The sequence below is a fragment of the Ovis aries genome, chromosome 2, assembly GCF_016772045.2.
Source record: "Ovis aries strain OAR_USU_Benz2616 breed Rambouillet chromosome 2, ARS-UI_Ramb_v3.0, whole genome shotgun sequence".
NCBI classification, from domain to species: domain Eukaryota; kingdom Metazoa; phylum Chordata; class Mammalia; order Artiodactyla; family Bovidae; genus Ovis; species Ovis aries.
Genome location: NC_056055.1, coordinates 50,901,357 through 50,921,373, shown reverse-complemented (window position 1 = coordinate 50,921,373; position 20,017 = coordinate 50,901,357). Strand labels below are relative to the sequence as shown.

The following is a 20,017-nucleotide window of genomic DNA, read 5'->3' as shown; positions in this document are numbered from 1 at the left end:
ATATGTAAAACTAGGGGAATATTCTTAAAGATTTCTAGTTATGCATAGTGTTTGAGCCAAGCATAGAGCTACTGATTATCTTTAAGACAGCCTCTTGTTTAAACTTAGAACTAATTATTTTTTTAATTTAGAAGATTTTAATGTTATTAATAACCTTGACTTAGTTGGCAGATGTAGAATTCTGCTGCCAAATAGTGAGTACACCCTCTGAAGCAGAGTTTGAACATGTACAAAAATTGAGTGTGTTCTGGACTACAAAGTAAGTCTCAACCAGTATCAAAGAATTGTTATCGTACAAATCTTTTCTCTGATCTCAGTATAGTTTAATTAACTACAGGTAAATTAAAATTCCAAGGTTTGGAGACTTATAAACTTACATCCTAAATAATTGATGGATCAAAGAAAAAAATCATAGTGAAGTCAAAAGATAGACTAAAAATTAATGAACTAAGCATCTTACTCAAAAAACTTGAAAAAGATAAAAAAGTAAATCTGATGAAAGTAGATATATAGAAATGATTAAGATAAAAGCAGAAATTAATGAAATAGAAAATGAAAGTACAATAAAGATTTTTTTTAAAAGCTTGTTCTTCTCTGGTAAGATACATTAAGGAAAAAAGAGAGATGACACAATCCTAACAATAAGAGACAATAAAAAATACAATATAAAGTAAAATAATAAGGTCACATTTATGCCAATATACTTGAAAACTTTGATGAAACTGACAGATTACCCCAAAAAATACACCTTTGCAAAAGTGATCAAGGAAGAAATAGAAAACCGTAAATAGACATTACCAGGATATTTAACCATTATGCACTGGTTTAGCTGAAAAGGTTGTTAAAAGATTGAATTTCTTCCAAATAACTAATAGATAGTTACTGTCATGAATCATCCTCAGGTGTCATATCCTAGCACCTCTGGGTACCCACGAACCTCTCTGGAGATACCTTCCTCAAGGTCTCTCTTTATGATCTAGTAGCCGAAGTCGCTCTTACATAGGAAACTAACTGCAGGATCCAGTTCCAGCACTGAAACTCTGGAACTCAGGATCCAATTCCAGCATCAACTCTGGCTAGTTTTCATGCAGGGTTGGTTATTTAAATATTCTAAACATCACCTCTGCTTTAACCGTTAGAGAAATGAAAAAAAAAGTCAATTAAGACATAGCTACTAATTAAACAGCAGCATGTCAGTTTTACAGGTGTCTTCTACCAAATATTACAAGAAACAGAACATTCCAATTTTATTAAACTGTCCAGATTGCAGAAAAATGGAATTCTCCTTACCTTAGGTATGAAGCTGGTATGACCTTGATGCTTGAATTCAAAATGAAAGTTCAGTCTGTAATATGAATGTAGATGTGAATATTCCAAAAAAAAAAAAGAGAGATCCTGTAAGAAATTAATCAAAATAATCATGACCACTTTGGGTTTATTCTAGAAATGAAAAGATGATTTATCAGTAGAAATTCTGTTAGTATAATTTATCCCATTAACAGATTAAATAGATAAATCCTTATTCATCCTTTATGAATGATAAAATTCATCATTCATAATTAAAAGGGACATCATTACCAACCTTACAGAAATTAAAAGGATTAAAAAGGAATACATGCTTAGTCACTCAGTTGTAGCCTACTCTTTGTGACCCTTTGGATTGTAGCCCACCAGGCTCTTCTGTCCATGGGATTTTCCCAGCAAGAATACTAGAGTGCATTGCCATTTCCTCCTCCAGGGGATCTTCCCAACTCAGGGACTGAACCCATGACTCCAGTGTCTCCTGCACTGTAGGTGGATTCTTCACCCACTTAGACATCAGGGAAGTCCCACAAAAGAACACAATGAACAACTTTATGGCGACAAATTAGACAACTTCGATAAACAAATACCGCAGAATCACAAATTATTTAAACTAACTCAAGAGCAAACAAAATCTCTAGACCTACTGACCTATATACCAAGTAAAGAAACTGTATTGGCAATTTAAAAATCTTCCCACAGTGAAAAGCTCAGACTTGTAAGTCTTCGCTCATGAAGTTTGGTGAATTTTACCAGACATTTACAGAATAAATAATATCAATCTTTCACAAAGTCTTACAGAAAATAGAGAGGAAGGGAGAGCACTTACCAACTCATTTTATGAGGCTAGTATTACTCTGATACCAACCCAGACAAACATCATAAGAATAGAAAACTACAGACCAATATCCTTCTCCTGATAGTTTGATAAAAATTCTCAACAAAATATTAGCAAATCTAACCTAGCAACATATATAGGGGATTATATGTCACTTGGAATTTATTCCAGGAATATAGATAGGGTTGGTTAAACATCTAAAAATCAATTATTGTAATATATTAATAAAGGTCAAAGTCCATATATATGATCATCCAAAGGCAGAAAAAACACATGACAAAATCCAATACCCATCTGTGATAAAACTAGGAATAAGAAGGAACTTTTTCAACTTAACAAAGGACAGCTATAAAAAGCCTACAGCTCAAATCATACTCGATGTTGAAAGACTAAAAACACCCCCACTAAGACTAGGAACAAGGCAAGGATGCTTACTCTCACTTTTATACAACATCTTACTGGACATGCACTGAGAGTACATTCAGATAAGAAAAATAACAGGCATTTAGACTGGAAAGAAAGAAGTAAAATTATCTATATATGTATAAGATATGATCTTACATATTAAAAATCTTGAATTCACAAAACTACTAGAACTAATAAGTTTGGCAAGGTCATAAAATATATAAAATTATATTTCTGTTCATGAGCAATGAACAGTCCAAAAAAGAATGAAAAGAAAAATTCCACTCATAATAGCATCAAAAAGAATAAAATATAAGATATAAATGAATGGAGAGACCATTTCATGCTCATGGATCTCAATATCATTAAGATAGCAATTCTCTCAAATTAGTATATAGATTCAGTACAATCCCTATCAACTCTAGCTGCCTTTTTGGGGGGGAAAAATTGTCAAACCAATTCTAAAATTTGTATGGAAATATAAATAACCCAGAATAACCAAAACAATCTTCAAAAGGAAGAATGAGTTTGGAAAATTCACACTTCCTGATTAAAGAAATTTCTACAGAGCCATAGTAATCAAGGCAAGGTGGTACTGGCATAGGATAGATATCTAACATAAATTAAGGGAACAAAATTGAGAGTCCAGAAATCAACCCTTATATTTATGATCAGCTGATTTTCAACAAAAGTGCTAAGGTAATTCAGTGGTTCAGGAAAGGATAATCTGTTCAACAAATGATATGAGCAACCAGATACCCACATGCAAATAGATGAATTTAGACCATTATCTCACATCACAGAAATGAATTCAAAATGGATTTCAACCTGAACATAAGAGCTGAAACTATATAACTCTTAGAAGAAAACATGTGAGTGAATTTTCATATAACACCAAACTGATTTTAAAAATTGATAAAATGGACTTCATTAAAGTTAAAAAGCTTTGTACATCAAATGACACTAAGAAAGTGAAAAGAAGTATTACAGAATGGGATAGCATATTTGTAGATGACATTTACTAAAGGATTTATGTCCAGAATGTATAAAGAACACTTCCAGCTCACTTACATGTATTACAAATCACCCACTTTAAAAATAGATGAGATATTTACATAGACATTTCACCAAGGGCAATATACAAATGATTAATAAGCTCCTGAATAGATGTATGACATCATTAGTCTTAAAGGAAATGCAAATTAAAACCGAAATAAGATACCACTTCATATTCAATAAGATAGTTTTAACAAAAAAGACAGCAACAAATACTGGCAAGAATATGAAGAAACCAGAATCTCACATATTGCTTGTAGGAAAATAAAATGATACAGCCATTTTAGAAAACAGTTTGGCAGCTTCTTAAAATGTTAAACACAAGAGTTGCCATATGACCCAGCAGTTCCACTTCTAGGTATCTACCCAAGAGAAATGAATACATATGTTTGCACAAAGAATTCTTACAATAGTATTATTCATAATAGCAGAAAATAGAACCAGTTCAAATACTTATCAACTGGTAAAAGGATGAACAACGTGATGATATATTCATACGAATATATTCATAGAATATATATTCATAGAATACTACGTGATAATGGACAAAGTACTGTTAGGTGCTACAGTGTTGAAGAACCCCAGAAAAACTAAGTGAAAAAGCTAAACCAGAAGACAGTTTACTGTATGATTCTATTTATATGCAGTATCAACAATAGGCAGATCTGTAGAGACAGGAAATAGTACTGGTTGCCTGTGGCTGGGAGTCAGAAAGGGAGTAACTACTAATGGGGAAGAGGGATTTTTAAAGTGATGAAAATGTTCTAAAAATTGGGTTATATTGATGACTGCACAACTCAGTAAATTAACTTAAAAATCATTTAATTGTACACTTAAAATGAATGAGTTTTATGGTATGAAATTATACCATGATAAAACTGTTAAAAACAATCTGTTAATTAACTAGACATAGAAGGAAACCCATTAAAAGTATGCACTAAAAACCTATAGCACATTTTTAAATGGTGAAATTTTAGAAGTTTTCTCTCTTAAATCAGGAAGGAGAACATACTTGCTATTACTATTACTGTTCACTATTGTTTTAGTGTGGAAGGAGGCAGGGTCCTAGTTGGTGCAATAAAATAGGATTGGAATATATAAGGATTGGAAAAGAAAAAATGAAACAACATTCACAGATCATACGATTGTCTATATCAGGGGCTGGCAAACTTTCTATAAAGGACTGTGTAATAAATATTTTAGACTTTTGTGTGTTCTACTGGGGCTTCCCAGGTGGCGCTGGTGGTAAAGAATCTGCCCGCCAATGCAGGAGACTTAAGAGATGCAGTTCGACCCCTAGGTTGGGAAGATCCTCTGGAGGAGGAAATGGCAACCCACTCCAGTATTCTTGCCTGGAGAATCCCATGGACAGAGCAGCCTGGTGGACTACAGCCATGAGGTCACAAAGAGTCGGACAAATGAAGTGACTTAGCGTGCATACACGTTCTGTTGTCTCTGAGCAGTCATAGATAATACATGAATGAGTATGGCTGTGTTCCAACAAACTGTCTATATTGAAAGAGGCAATGAGAACTTCCCTGGTGGTACAGTGGATAACAATCTGCCTGCCATTGTAGGGGACACAAGTTCAATCCCTGGTCCAGGAAGATTCCACATGCCACAGAGCAACTAAGCCTGTGCACCACACTACTGAGCCCAAGTGCCACAACTACTGAAGCCCAAGCGCCTACCGCCTGTGCTCTGCAACAGTAAAAGCCACCACAATGAGAAGCCCCTGCTCGCTGCAGCTAGAGAAAGCCCATGTGCAGCAGTGAAGACCCAGTGCAACCAAAAGGAATAAATTAATTTAAAAAAAAACAGGCAGTAATCCAGATTTTGCCCATAGGCCAGTTTTTAGACACGTGGACTAGATAGAAAACCCTAGAAATTCTACTGACAGATTATTAGAATCAGAGTTAACTGTAATTTTTGATATAAGGTAAAAATATAAAAATCAATAGTGTTCCTATACTATTTTAAATTTTAATTACTAATTAAATACTAATTTAAATACTAATTCCTATACTAATTTAAATAATTTAAATTTTTTAAGTAGATAATTTTTTTTTTAGTTTTTATTTTTTTAATTTCAAAATCTTCAATTCTAATTTTAATAATTTAAAAATTTAGCTGGGGACTTCCCTGATGGTCCAGTGGTTAAGACTCCGTGCTTCCAGCGTAAGGAGCATAGTAGGTTCAATCCCTGGTCAGGGAACTAAGATCCTGTATGCCATGTAGTATGGCCAAATTAAATAAATAAAATACTCTTAAGAATTTTAGTTGGTACACAGGAATAAATTACAGCAGAAGATTTGTATAACCATTATGGAGAAAACTAAAATTTTATTTAAGTTATTATAAGACCTGAATAGAGTCTGTGAATGAGAAGATTCCTCTAAAATACAAATTTTAAATGAAGGGTATAAACTCGTAAGATGGGGAAACAGGAAAGAAAGCAATGACAATAAAATTTTAGAATCTGGAAAGCAGGAGGATGAATGGCAACCATCTTAGCAACTTACTTAAACTTAATAAGTACAAGAAAGCTGAATCCGAAACTAGCAGCGGAAAACATTAAGAACTTAAGATAGTTTATACAAAATCCTCAAAAATCACAAGAACTGGCAACTCTGGGTACTCTGTAGTAGAAAGGGTAGCTAAAATAAGGATTGAAATGAAAGATATTTAAGAATGTATATCTCTTCCCTTAATCCATACTGCTGGATGATTTACCTCCTGTATGTCAGCAGAAATCTTAAATCTTATTCTCTAAAGAGGGTAAAATAGAAATTTATCTATATTAAAGGATGCCAGACACAGTTGAAGGCTTTGAGTACCCGACCAAAATCAGGGGGACTAAATGACCGTATGCACACTGAATACTTAATTCAGATATCCTGAGAATTATTTCAGCTATTGAACTAAAGATACTGACATTAGAAGTTCTTCCAAAAATGACTTCTCCCTATTTAGTGAAGCACAAGCCTACCCTTGCACTCAGAGTTCCCAGTCACCTTTTTAGTTCCCCACTCTTAACTATGAGCAGACAGTCAAAAGATAATCAGACATTTGACAAAAGAGTCTAATATAGAGACCTAAACAAACAGGGAGATATTTTGGAAAAGTAGAGACTACATAAGGAGAAGATGACTTAAATTTTAGAAAAACTCTCAGATAAGAAAAGACTGCATGCTTGAAGCGCTGCATGCTGACTGAAGGATGCAACAAGGAGAGAGAAACAGGAGACTTAGATAGTATTGGTATTGTTCTACTTCTTAACATGAGTGGTGAGTTACAGATGTTCACTTTTCTCTAAACCCCACAAGTACTTTATCTATGTACTTTTCTGTAAGGATGATACATTTCACAGTTTTAAAAATAATTAACAAAAAAGGAGATAAAATGGGGAATAAAAAATATTAGGCAAGGAATAAAAATCTATCCAAAAGATCATGCAGATTTGAAATAAAGCCAAATAGAACTTAAAGAAGTAAAAAAAAAAAAAAAAAAGTACTGTTAAAATTTATAAAAACAAGTAGCAGAAACAGTTTATACAACAGATTAAGATAGATACTGAAAAATTACCCAGAAGGCAATATATGGAGATGAGATAGCAAACATGAAAGAGCAGTTATGAGACAGGAGTCTCATGGGAATGTTTCAAGTATCTATTTAGAACTCCAAAAGAATTTAGAAGTAGGTGAGAGGCAACATTGGAATAATGACAGAAAATCTTCCAGAATATATGAACAATCTGAATCTTAAGACTTAGAAAGTCAAACGATTCTCAGTGAAGATCAATAATAGGAAATCAACATTTACAAACATCAGAGTGAAACTGCAATACTCCAAAGACAAGGGAAGATTAGTCAAAGGGAAAAAAAAGTATCCAAAGTAACAATTCAACTGATAACAGACTTTAACAACAATGGAAGCCAGAACTCAATGAAATACTATCCTATTTAAAAAGAAATAACTATCAACCCTTATAGGCTCAGCTGAACCTTTAATCAAAAAGAGTGAAATAAAGATTTTCAGAGCAATAAAAAGTGAGTTTTCCTCAACAAAGTTTTACTTAATATACATGAGAAAGAATAATTTTTTTAAAAAAAGTTAAAGAGATGGAAGAAGGAATGGGGAGCAAAAATTTTTCATCTGTATAAGTCTGAGTATACATTGAGTGTAAATTCTAGTTGGAAGGGCAAAAATACGACTGTCACTGAATGTTTATGATAACTAGGTTTTGTTGGTTTGATTTCTTCTGCAGGTGTACAGAAGATGGATGTCCACATAAGAAATTCTTTCACACACGTTTTCTCATGCGGATGAGATTAACACCAGATTGTTCCAAAATGTTGATCTCAACGTCCTCTGGATATCTCTTGATTTTGCATGATCTTGACTTAACCAAGTCTTTAGAAGTAGGCAGCTATCCCATTTTGAGGGCAAGAAGAACAACATCAAGTTCAGGTACGCTTTCCTTTTTTGATTAAAAGAAAAGAGTTTTCTAAATAATCTCAGACATGGAGATGGTATATGTTTCTATTTTGAGAATGATAACAGGAAGAAGAGAAGAAAATTAAAAGACATTCTTTGGAAAGCTCAGTGAGAGCTTTTTTCCCAAAGTATCTTTGATGTAGTATTAGTTTGTACCTCACAAATGATCTAGGAAGAATAACTTCAAACTCTTAAAAAAAAAATTTAGCCCTCTGCTAGCCAGAAAATCTTCATCAGTGTTTGTAAATCATCATTATCTCAAATATTAGTGATAGCCCAAAGTACTGTCAATCTTCTTAAGTCTTTCTGATAAACTGCCATTTAAAATCAGCTTCAAATGGTTGGAATCTCTCTCTGTGCATGTGGCCACTTTTGAAGATCTTTGGGAATGCATAGGCCTCATTGTATTGCAGTTGCCTAATTTCGTTGCTCAAAGTAGAAATTTAAGTTTTATCAGCTTATTTGCAAGCAAGAGATTCATTAAAGTGCAGTCCTTTTAATTTCAGAATTTGTTAGGTTAAACATTAATAATCAAGCTTAGTGAAAAGTAGTGATTTAGGAGATCTAGTTGGCATGTTTTGCTTAAAAACCAAGGTTTTCTGTCTTTTAAAGGTAATTCTGATACTTAATACCATCAAAAGATATTAGATTAATAAGAAGTCCCCACCGATGTGTGGGGCTACAAGAAAAGTGTGACATAGAGACTGCTGTTTGGAATAGTACATCAGACTCCCCTATCTGATATTCATTTTATTTTCTCAGATTTCAATGTTATGTTTGTATTGCATTTCAAAGATAGTATTCACATAATTTCAGTAAGCATGATAGACGTTGTTGCTATACTTTAAGGAACATCTGTTCTCAGTAATGGGCCTGTTGTTTGGATGTTATTCTAACGTAAAACAACAGATTGAGCAGCTCAGTTTTCATTCATGCTGAATTTTCTTATTCCATTTCACTATGGAAATAATGGGGAACCTAAGATGTTGGAGAAGGAAATGGCAACCCACTCCAGTATTCTTGCCTGGAAAATCCCATGGATGGAGGAGTGTGGTAGGCTACAATCCATGGGGTCGCGAAGAGTCAGACACGACTGAGCGACTTCACGTTCACTTTTCAAGATGTTCCTGTGTTTATTTGGTTTTTCATTTTTATTTCACTTAAGGAAGTCATTGGTGTAAACAGTTTTAGAAAGGGACTAAGCCTTGGAATGGATAGGACATTCCAAAGAAACATCTTGCCTACCTCAGTCTTAGTTATTTATAGACCACTTTTAGGTGGGTATATACTTGCCATGCTTCAGATGAACTTTAAAAATATGATTCAAGTAGATTATTTAAAGGTTGAGACACTACCAGAATTCACTGTTGGAATGTTTTGTATTTTCAAGATCTTACCACTTTGTCAAGTTCGTCTGGTCCTAGAGTTTCTGGTTCACCTTGTCATCACAGTGATTCTAATTCATCTTCTGAGAAACACATGTCACGCACTTCACAAAGAGAAGGTAGGTTAAAAGTTAGGTTTCATAATCTTGTATAGAGATGCTAAAATAGCTTTCTTTGGTTTGATTTTAATCTTTAAAAATAAAAGCCAATAGAGATGAGGTTATTCCTTGCCCCTCAATAATCATTTTCAAAAAGCTAACCACGGAATTCCGTGGTGGTTCAATGGTTAAGACTCTGCACTTCCACTGCAGGGGGCACGGGTTTCATCCCTCGTCAAGGAACTAAGATCCCATATGTCCCTCATTGTGGCCAAAAATCAAACAAAACCCCACAAAGCTAACCAGAGTCTCTAGGTTGAATATCATGGGCTTAAATTTTTTTTGGAATTTGAATTTTGGTTTTACTTCCTGGATTTAAGTTTGGTCCAGTTTGGAGAGGGAATAGTTGGGAAATACAGACTCCAATTAAGATTGTTACAGAAATTAAGTGAGAGAGTGCATCATGCAAAATGTTGGGCTGGATGAATCACAAGCTGGAATCAGGATTGCTCAGATATCAACAGCCTCAGATATGCAGATGATAGCACCCTGATGGCAGAAATTGAAGAGGAACTAAAGAGCCTCTTGATGAAGGTGAAAGAGGAGAGTGAAAAAACTGACTTAAAACTCAACATTCAGAAAACGAAGATCATGGCATCTGGTCCCATCAGTTAACAGCAAATAGATGGGAAAAAATGGAAACAATGGCAGATTTTATTTTCTTGAGCTCCAAAATCACTGCAGACAAAATTAGAAGATGCTTCCTCCTTAGAATAAAAGCTGACAAACCTAGATAGCGTATTAAAAAGCAGAGACATTACTTTTCCAACAAAGGTCCATATAGTCAAAGCTATGGTTTTTCCAGTAGTGATGTACAGATCTACAGTGATGTAAGTTGGACCATAAAGAAGATTGAGCACCAAAGAATATGCTTTCGAACTGTGGTGCTTGAGAAGACTCTTAAGTCCCTTGGACAGCAAGGAGATGAAACCAGTCAATCTTAAAGGAAATCAAGCCCAAATAGTCACTGGAAGGACTGATGCCTGAAGATGAAGCTCCAATACTTTGGCCACCTGATGTGACAAGCTGACTCACTGGAAAAGACCCTGATGCTGGGAAAGATTGAGGGCAGGAGGACAAGGGGGTGAAAGAGGATTAGATGGATAGACAGCATCATTGACTCAATGGACATGAGTTTGAACAAACTCTGGGAGAGAGTAAAGGACAGGGAAGCCTGGTGTGCTGCAGTCCCTGGGGTTGCAGAGGGTTAGACACGACTTAGCAACTGAGTAACAACAATGGATCTGATAGTGCTATATAATATATAATATAAAGGGATGATTTATCAGGTGCTTGTGAAAGTCGCCTGGTTCCAGCCCAGTAAGCTTTTTGCTCTGCTGTTTCCTTACCTCAACAATGCCTGGTAGCCTCACAGGGGTTGTGGGATAAAGTGAGCTACAATGTGGCCCCACTTAGCTTTTGCCAGTTTTTCCCCAGCCAATCTGGTAGAACGATCTGGATAATCTAGCCCATCTACCCCTCAATTGAAATGCTTTCTATCTAGCAAGTTTCACCACAAGTTTCACCTCAAGTTTTAACCCACATTTGAGGTCTTAAAACACTTTTTGTTCTCCTCTTGGTGGACTGATGGCTAGATACAGGTTTTGTTTTGTTTTGTTTTGTTTTTTTGTAGTTTTGGGTCACCTTTTGGAGATATCTTGTTCCTAGAAATTTAGAGGAGAGACCATACATTAGACTTCTAATTAAGGTTTTTCCTGGGTGGCCTTACCTGGTAAATGCCTGTTTGATTACTTGATTACTTTGTATGGCTACTTCCAAGAATGGTTTGAGAGTCTTTCCTAACCTAACCTGTTGACTATCCATCATCTGGTCCTCTGGATGTTAAAGAGTGTGCTGTCTCATTTTAAGGTTAAATATTCCTCCTCTTAGAGATTTATGCCTGGATATGTAATATTTCTCATGTGGATTTTTAGGGATGTAGCACAAATAAAAGTAGAGTAACTGATCCAAGTGTAATTAGAGAGGCCCTTGACTCTCCAGTCTTCCTGCCCCATCTCCACTCTGACCCTGTATCGTTCCTCCCTTTAGCCAGCTCTTAAGCAACCTCCATGGAGAAGGCGATGACACCCCACTCCAGTACTCTTGCCTGGAAAATCCCATGGATGGAGGAACCTGGTAGGCTGTAGTCTATGGGGTCGCTAAGAGTCGGACACGACTGAGCGACTTCACTTTCACGCATTGGAGAAGGAAATGACAACCCACTCCAGTATTCTTGCCTAGAGAATCCCAGGGATGGGGGAGCCTGGTGGGCTGCCATCTGTGGGGTCGCACAGAGTTGGACACGACTGAAGCAACTTAGCAGCAGCAGCAGCGACAACCTCCAAGGAGCAGAGACTCAAAAAGACCACTGCTTACCTATTCAAAATAAGTTTCTTTTCTGCTTTGGTTATAGATTTTCAAAATTCTTGAAATAGGATTTTTTTTCCTAAAATTGTTGTTAAAGTTTAATTACATGGGAAATTACTTATATATAATTTGGTTGTAACTGTAATTTAGAACATCACAGGTTTTTGTCAGTGTACTAATCTCAAGGGAAGTTTTTAAAAGAAGAGACCACATCTAAGTGAGAAATAATTCATAAAGGGTCTGACAGAGGCAGTTCATTATTTTTAAATTAACTCCTTCTATAGGCACAGAATTGTTGAAATATTTCTCTCAGTATTAAATTTCTAAGTTGCTTCGTTACAATGTTTATGAAAGTGGTTTTCCACATACTTCAGGGACATGACATATTCCCGTTTGTAACAGTGGCTCACTACAGCAGTTACTTTCATCAGTGGCTAGGTAGAAATGATGGCCATAGCAGAATACCAGGAATATGTACAGTTGGCAGTATCTCCCACCTCTTGTCTTGATATGTCTCTCTGTGAGTTGTCCTCTCTTACTTCCAAAATTATAGGTCAATTTGTTGTTTATAGTACTGTCCTAGGGGCTGTAAGTCCTGTAAGTCCTGCTCCTTAATCTATGTTAATCCTGTCTTTAATCTATGTTAAGGCAGTCCTCATGGCTTCCAAGTATTTCTTTCTCTAGACTAGAGAGCACCAGGTCTTCTGAGATGAGAATTACTTTTCCAGATTCCTTTCATACCACATGACTTTGATTCTTATATAGCTTTCTGAGATGCAGATTCAAATCGAAAGGACTCCTAGTCAGCTTTACTGCCTTGTGCGTGTGTGTGTTAGTCTCTCAGTCATGTCTGACTCTTTGCAACCCCATGGACTATAGCCCACCAGGCTCCTTTGTCCGTGGGATTCTCCAAGCAAGAATACTGGAGTGGGTTGCCATTTCCTTCTCCATTACTGCTTTAGCCATAGATTACTGTTGATTCCTGCTGCAGGAACTTGGATTCTTTAGTTCCTGTCATACCCTTTCCCCTACACCCACCTCCAAAAACATAGCCCATACACTGAAGGGCTCCTCAGTGTATTTACATGTGGTAGCATAAAGGGCAGATGAAGAAATAAGAAAGGCCCGATGGGGTGGCTGCCAGAAATCAAAGCTTTGATGAGCTGCCTTAGTCTTTTAATAATACGAATTCCACATCCTAATATTCTTATATCTCAGGAATTTCACCACGAAATAGTCTTGAAGTCTTAACCCCTGAAGTTCCTGGTGAGAGAGACCGTGGAAACTGCATCACATCCTTACAGCTACACCCAAAAGGCTGGGCCACTCTTCTTCGGTGCTCAAGCAACACTGATGATCAGGAGGTACGGGGTAGCAGCACTGCACCTTCAACGGGGCTGACTGAACAAACTGCCATTGCCATGTGTGCTCATGGTGTCTTTATCCCTTCAAAATCCTTCTTCCTCCTCTCTGGCCTGGGTTTGGCAAGTGGGAGATACTTTAAACCAGTCATCAGCTCAGATTAAGGCCAGTTTAATTCTTGCCTCCTTCATCTCATTGTAAAAAACCTCTTACATGGTAAACCCAGGACTGAGCTAAGCTGACTAAACGGGAGGTTTTGCTAAGTCAATGGAGTATTATGAGTTTCTCTTTTTACAGTGAAGGGGGCCAGGGTTTAATCCCTGGTCAGGGAACTAGACCCTGCATACCACAACTAATATCCTGCATACTGTAACAAAGACCCAGCACAGACAAAAAACAAACAACAACAACAAAAAACAACAAAGCTTTGGTAAAGGAAGGGATTGAACTGATAACTAGGGGGAAAGGTCTTGTATGACCTTACGATCCTCTTTACTCTGGAAAGCTAGTGTCTTCCAAGAATCTCACTAGCTCCAGAAGCCACAGCTAACAGGAGAGGAGCGTCTTCAAAGTGTGTAGAAGGAGAGGTAGTCTAGGGCTTAGATATCTTAATATCAAGATTGTTGTTACTGTCAGGTGAATTATTACTTTAATTACTTTAGAAGTCACAGTGGCCTCGGGGAATCAAATGTGTCACAGTATAGCAATAGCCTTGATATGAATGTAGATAAGACAGTGTGGGGCCTACAGATTTTGTTAATTGAGAGAGGGGTAGCATTCATCTGGATGTTTTCTTGCAGCAGGGATGTAGCTGTGGCATTCTGTTGAGCCTTTGGGGGAAAGAAAGATTATCTGTAGCACTGTTTGGGGCTCTATAACTGGTTTTGAATTAATTTTAGCTGAAGTATAGTTGCTGTACTGCATTATATAAGTTACAGCTGACCACAGTTATTCACAATTTTTAAAGATTATACTCCATTTACGAGGCTCTGTAACTTTGATTTCTCTCTCTTCCCTCCCTCTAGTGGACTTGTGTCTATGAATTCCAAGAAGGAGCACCCGTGAGGCCAGTCGCACCTCGCTGTTCTCTGCGCCTGACTCATTACATTGAAGAAGCCAATGTAGGCAGGGGTTATATCAAAGAACTTTGCTTCAGCCCTGATGGGCGAATGATTTCGTCCCCACATGGATATGGGATTCGCTTGTTGGGGTTTGACAAACAGTGCAGTGAACTTATTGACTGTTTGCCCAAAGAAGCCAGTCCCCTGCGGGTGATCCGTTCTCTGTACTCTCACAATGATGTGGTACTGACGACAAAGTTCTCTCCAACACATTGTCAGATCGCCTCTGGGTGCCTTAGTGGACGGGTTTCTTTGTATCAGCCAAAGTTTTAGGCACAATTTAACGTCAAATAAGGAACTCTACCGGTGTTCGACTTCTATATACTTCAATTTAGGTGAAGTATTTTCTTTTTAGAAGATCTTAAAAGTTTGGGTCAAGATCCTGGTTCTTATGGGTCCACAGACATACCTGTGACCTGAGTACTTGATCATCCAGCATCACGAGGCATCGCCAAGTTAGACTCCAGGCAGCAACATCTTTGCAGCGTTCCTCCGCTCCTGCTGATCTGTGCCACTACACTCCAGCTCTGCTCGTAGCTTTGTCAGGTCTCTTTCTTTTAATTCTTTTCTGTTTTTGATTTTGGTGTGAATTTTGTGGACATTTGGCAGGAGTTTTGGTTGGATTAGGAGGAACTTGTGATGCTAGTATTGAATAAAACCCGGAAGTCTGATGTTGGCATACTGGTTGCTAAAAAGAAATTTCATCTTCACTTATCAGTATTCTTGGCCTTTTAAAGTTGCTGTTAGTTTCTCTATAATGAGCACAGATGATGGCATTATCCTTACAACTGTTACAGTCTTGCAGGAAAATGTCTTTTAGGTTTCCTGTCAAAGTTATATTTTTCACTATGAGAGGAATTTTGTTGTGAAATTCTAGAAAAAACATTATCACCTCTCTTTGTAACTTACTGTATTTGTATGAATTTTTAAGTCTACAGCATATGTCCTTAGTTGATATTTTGTTCCTGTCAACAGCATTAGAAAAGAAGAGAGAGGAAGGAATGGGCTTGGGTCATTTCTATTGTATGAAGAGGATTTATTTATTAAATTAGTATACTGTCTGTCTGTCACAGAGTGATGAGAACAATGTAGCTTAGATTTTGTTTCCTCCACCAGATTATTTGAATCACAGAGTGACAGGTGGAGGGAAAATTGAGAGTAAAGAGAGTTGTGTTTTTCTCATTTTCCTTGAGTTCAACTCTTACTATTAATGAAGAGAGAACTTCCGTTTGTTTTCAAGCTGTTGTCATGACTGTGGCAGTCAGTGACTTGGTTGTCAAGACCTTTTGTTGTGTTTTGTTATGGAACACAGCAAGTAAAAAGCATCATGCAAGGGCCAGGCATAAGGCTGACTACTCTGCTGATGCAGGCAGCTTTCTTCTAGTCTTCTCTGCTTTGAATTGGATTGTCTTTAGAGGAGATTTTGCCAGAGATTAGAGTAATTTGAGCCATATGCTAGTTTTTTCCCTCTTAGAACACACTCTCTTAGGCCAGTGGCTCTCAAACATTTAGGGTGCATTATAATCATTGATGTGAAAGTTTCTCAGTCATGTCCAACTCTTTGTGACCCCCAGTGGACTACTTCATGGAATTCTCCAGGCCAGAATACTGGAGTGGGTAGCCTTTCCCTTCTCCAATAATCATTGAGGAGCTTGTGAAAAATAGAGAAATCTGACCCTCACCTTAGGAGGTTCTGATTCAGCCTGGGAGAGGACAGGAATCTTTATTTTTAACAGTAACCCCAAATAATTTATATTCAGATGGTTCCCAGATCACGGCTTGAAACATTACTACCTTAAACATCAGTAAATATTTCTGTACCCATCCGGTGCTTACCACAGCTCCCAGAAAGTTTTGATAATTAAAAAAATAAGCAAATGAAAGCAATTTTAGAGGTCTTAAAATGGACACAATCTCATTATTTGATGAATGTAGAAGTTAAGTGACTTAGCTAAGGTCATCCTGCAAAATTAGTGGCAGAGCCAGGACTTGAATTCAGGTCTCTCCATTCCTTGCTCAGGGCAATTTCTACTGTATTATGCTGGCTGTTAAAGATTTATAAACAGTTTTTTTTGTCTTTAAGTTGTATTACTGTGGATACCCTTAAACTGGCCAGTAGATTGAAAAAGAAAGGCATGACAGTATTGATGCTGAGAATTCTAGCGATAAGGAGAAACTGTTTTAAATCTTATAGAAATATTTAAGCAACCCAAATGCATGAATAAAAACAACATTTTTTGTAGAATCTACCAGACAGTCATTTACACACATAGAGGTTACATCTCACTTAGATAATGTTGGCTCTAGGACAAATTTTAAAAATTAGATTTTTTTTTACCATGGTTGTTAAAATAAAAATTGTAAATTTTTTTAGTCATCATAAAAAATACACAGTGAAAAACAAGTGTGCCATAAACTTTTTAAAAAATACATATTTGAAAGAAAATAAAGTTTTGGAGACAAAAATACCTAATGCTGGTAGTAAAAATAAGCTACTAAGTACAGTGGTTATAAGAAATTTCTATATATTGCATCTCCTTTGGAGAGCACTCCATGCTGGGCCCAAATGTTGCCCAACTCTAAATTTCAGTACATGATTCTTAAATCACCATAGAATATCTATCATATGTCAAATAATGTACATACTTTACTACTAACCTTCACAAAAACTGCAAGCTAGGTGACGTGAGCACCAATTTACTGTGGAGGAAATGGAGACTTAGGTTAAATGATTTGCCCTGAGCACAGAGCTGACAGGTATTGGATTTCAAACCCAGTGTCTTAGTTCCCAGCCTGTGCTTCCTACCCAACCATTTACCCTTTAGTTTGTAAAGGATGGTGAACTGGCCTATTAATTTATCTATTTAACATCCTCTGGAAGTCTTTTATTAACAGAGCTGGCTTATCTTCTTTACTATGCAAAAGAACATTTACAAGATTGACAATTTCCATTAGAATTAGTGCCATAAACTGCAGGGTGTACACACAGCACAGTCCATACCTAACTAAAAACCCTCAAGTAGGATAAATAACTATAAAGAAAAATGGAGGATTAATAGCCTTGTACAGAGTCACACAGATGAGAATGAAAAATTAATAGCCAGCAAACTCAGTAAAATTTTTGTCTTCTCTGAGGTATAGAAGGAAAGTGAAGTCACTCAGTCGTGTCCGACTCTTAGCGACCCCATGGACTATAGCCTACCAGGTTCCTCCGTCCATGGGATTTTCCAGGCAAGAGTACTAGAATGGGTTGCCACTTCCTTCTCCAGGGGATCTTCCTGACCCAGGGATCAAACCTGGATCTTCCGCATTGCAGGCAGATGCTTTACCTTCTGAGCCACCAGGGAAGCCCCCTCTGAGGCATGATCATGATCAAAAAGCCATCAGGTAATATTAAGAAATTAAAGGGCATCAGAAATGCTATACTATTAATATTGGGGGAGATTACACTTAAAATGTTGAGGTCCCATTTCACTTACAGTATAAAGTCTAATCTGGTGTTTTTAACTCAAAATTTTTAGTTATTTTTATTCATAATTGGTAAATGTATTATAATTGATAAGTAGTATAATTGTTGGTAAGTATAGTATAAATTATACTTCTGTTTTTAAAAGCTTTCTGCATAGTATATTTATGGCAAAGCTATGTTGAATGACTTAAGAACATCAACTCCACAGTAGTTCTTTACTTTCAGTTGTGAAAATGAAATGGCTGATGCAGAAGAGACCTGTATTTTAATCTTTTGAAAATGTGGTCTTTTTTTCTCAGAAGCCCAAAGAGCATGTGTATTTTGTTGTTTCTCCTTGTTACATCCCTGAAGAGAGGCTATACCAAAAACTTTAGGAAAGCATGGAAAAGGTCAATCACCTGTTCCCCACTCCTGTTATCTAGAACCAGGATCACATCACATCATTGTTAAAGCTGTTTTCTAGAAAGTGCAATATAGGAAAAACACTCAGAGAATCTTTTAGGAGGCTAGTGTTTCCCATACTAGAATATATGGTCTTGGCATCCGTAAGTATCTGTTAAGCTTGTGTTTAACAGGATAAATAGTCTGATAACTTACTGATGACAATCATCCCCATTTAATGACCAGCAGTCATTGAGAGCTATGAAAATTCACTCAGTAACACCATGTGGGTTATGAAGAAAAGCATATATATTAATTTTGGGATAAATAATGCATATCTCTTTAAGTGCCAAAATTTAAAACTTGTAATTATTTTTGATGCAAGTCTTTCAGATATGTCAGTATACCTGACCTGCCTTCTTCTTAAACAGCATGCTCAGTATAATTCATTTTTTCATGATGAAAAGTAACTTATATTCATGTGTTATTACAAATATCTAATGAGCTCTGATGTATGTAAAATACTTCATAAATTGTAAAGGGCTATAACAAATTGATATTATTATAAAGTGATTCCCTCAGCCCCAAGATATATATAATCATTTGCCTCAGATTGCTGGTGTGTTTTTTTTAATTTAAAAAATTTTATGTCTGCTAAGCAGTTTGTTTTGCTTATATAGTGGTTTCCTACTACACTTATCAATACACCTGCTTCTAACAGGCTCCCCACTTCCTTCTAATATGCTGTGTTCATCTGTTACGCGCTGGGAGGTGAGATAACCAAGTCTGCTTAGTGTTTAAAGAGCTGGATGAGCTCTGGGTGCACAATCTATGAGACAGTTTTTTTGGTTGCTCACCACCTTCCTGACAGTTTCACAACAACCTTCTGAAGTTCCCAGTTAAAGCCCAAGCTAGTGATTTTCTTCAGTTGCCACTGAGTAAAATACTACAAAAGCTAAAGATGCTGCTGTATTAAGGAAAGCGATGTACCAAAAATACAGGGAAGGAAAAACAAAGGCTCTGTATTTGCACAGGGGTCTTTCATGCTTTGAAGAAAAAAGAAGAGTGCAGAGTGAAAAAATAAAAATCCAGGTAGACTTAAGAGTATTCTTGATGCCATTAAATTTTGTCGATAACTATTAAAATATATGGTTATCACATTGTACAAAGACAGTTTAATCTCAGTGCAAAATGAAATTGTACTGAAATTTATAACCTAAACACAATTCTGAAGAATTTCTCCCATTCAAATGATACGAAATTATTATCAACAAGAAAGTCTTAAGTTTACCTGTGTGCTTTTTCAGTTGTAAATGAATTAATGATGGAAAAATGGATTTTATTAATGGATTTTATCAAAAGCTCCAAGGAATATATCTCCCATGCACATACTCTCCTCTATGTATGTGTATATAAATGTCACTATAAATGAAAATGCCAGAGATAATAAAATAACTTGTAAAGTTTAAATCTGGTCCAAAATACTTACAAAAGAATTTTCAGCTTTCCTGAGTTTTTTCCCTTATTTAGATTTTGGTTTTTACATAAAGGTTGAATATTTGAATTTTCTTTTAAATTTCACTGAATCTTCTATTTCTTAACCATGCTTTCTGAAAATCTTAGATTTAACACTTTCAGGAAATTTAGATTGTCCCAGATAATATGCCAGACACCAC

General features: G+C 36.3%; 1 protein-coding gene across 1 annotated transcript in view; it reads left to right on the top strand.

Annotated features, from left to right (window-relative positions):
• DCAF10 (DDB1 and CUL4 associated factor 10) overlaps window positions 1–19,811 on the top strand; it is a 59,696-nt gene extending 39,885 nt beyond the window's left edge. The window contains exons 4-7 of the mRNA XM_015093134.3: window positions 7,869–8,071; window positions 9,489–9,602; window positions 13,227–13,372; window positions 14,396–19,811. Coding sequence (XP_014948620.2) covers window positions 7,869–8,071; window positions 9,489–9,602; window positions 13,227–13,372; window positions 14,396–14,764 — 832 coding nt within the window. The 3' untranslated portion in view covers window positions 14,765–19,811. The remainder of the gene's footprint in view (window positions 1–7,868; window positions 8,072–9,488; window positions 9,603–13,226; window positions 13,373–14,395) is intronic.
• Window positions 19,812–20,017: the final 206 nt, after the last annotated feature.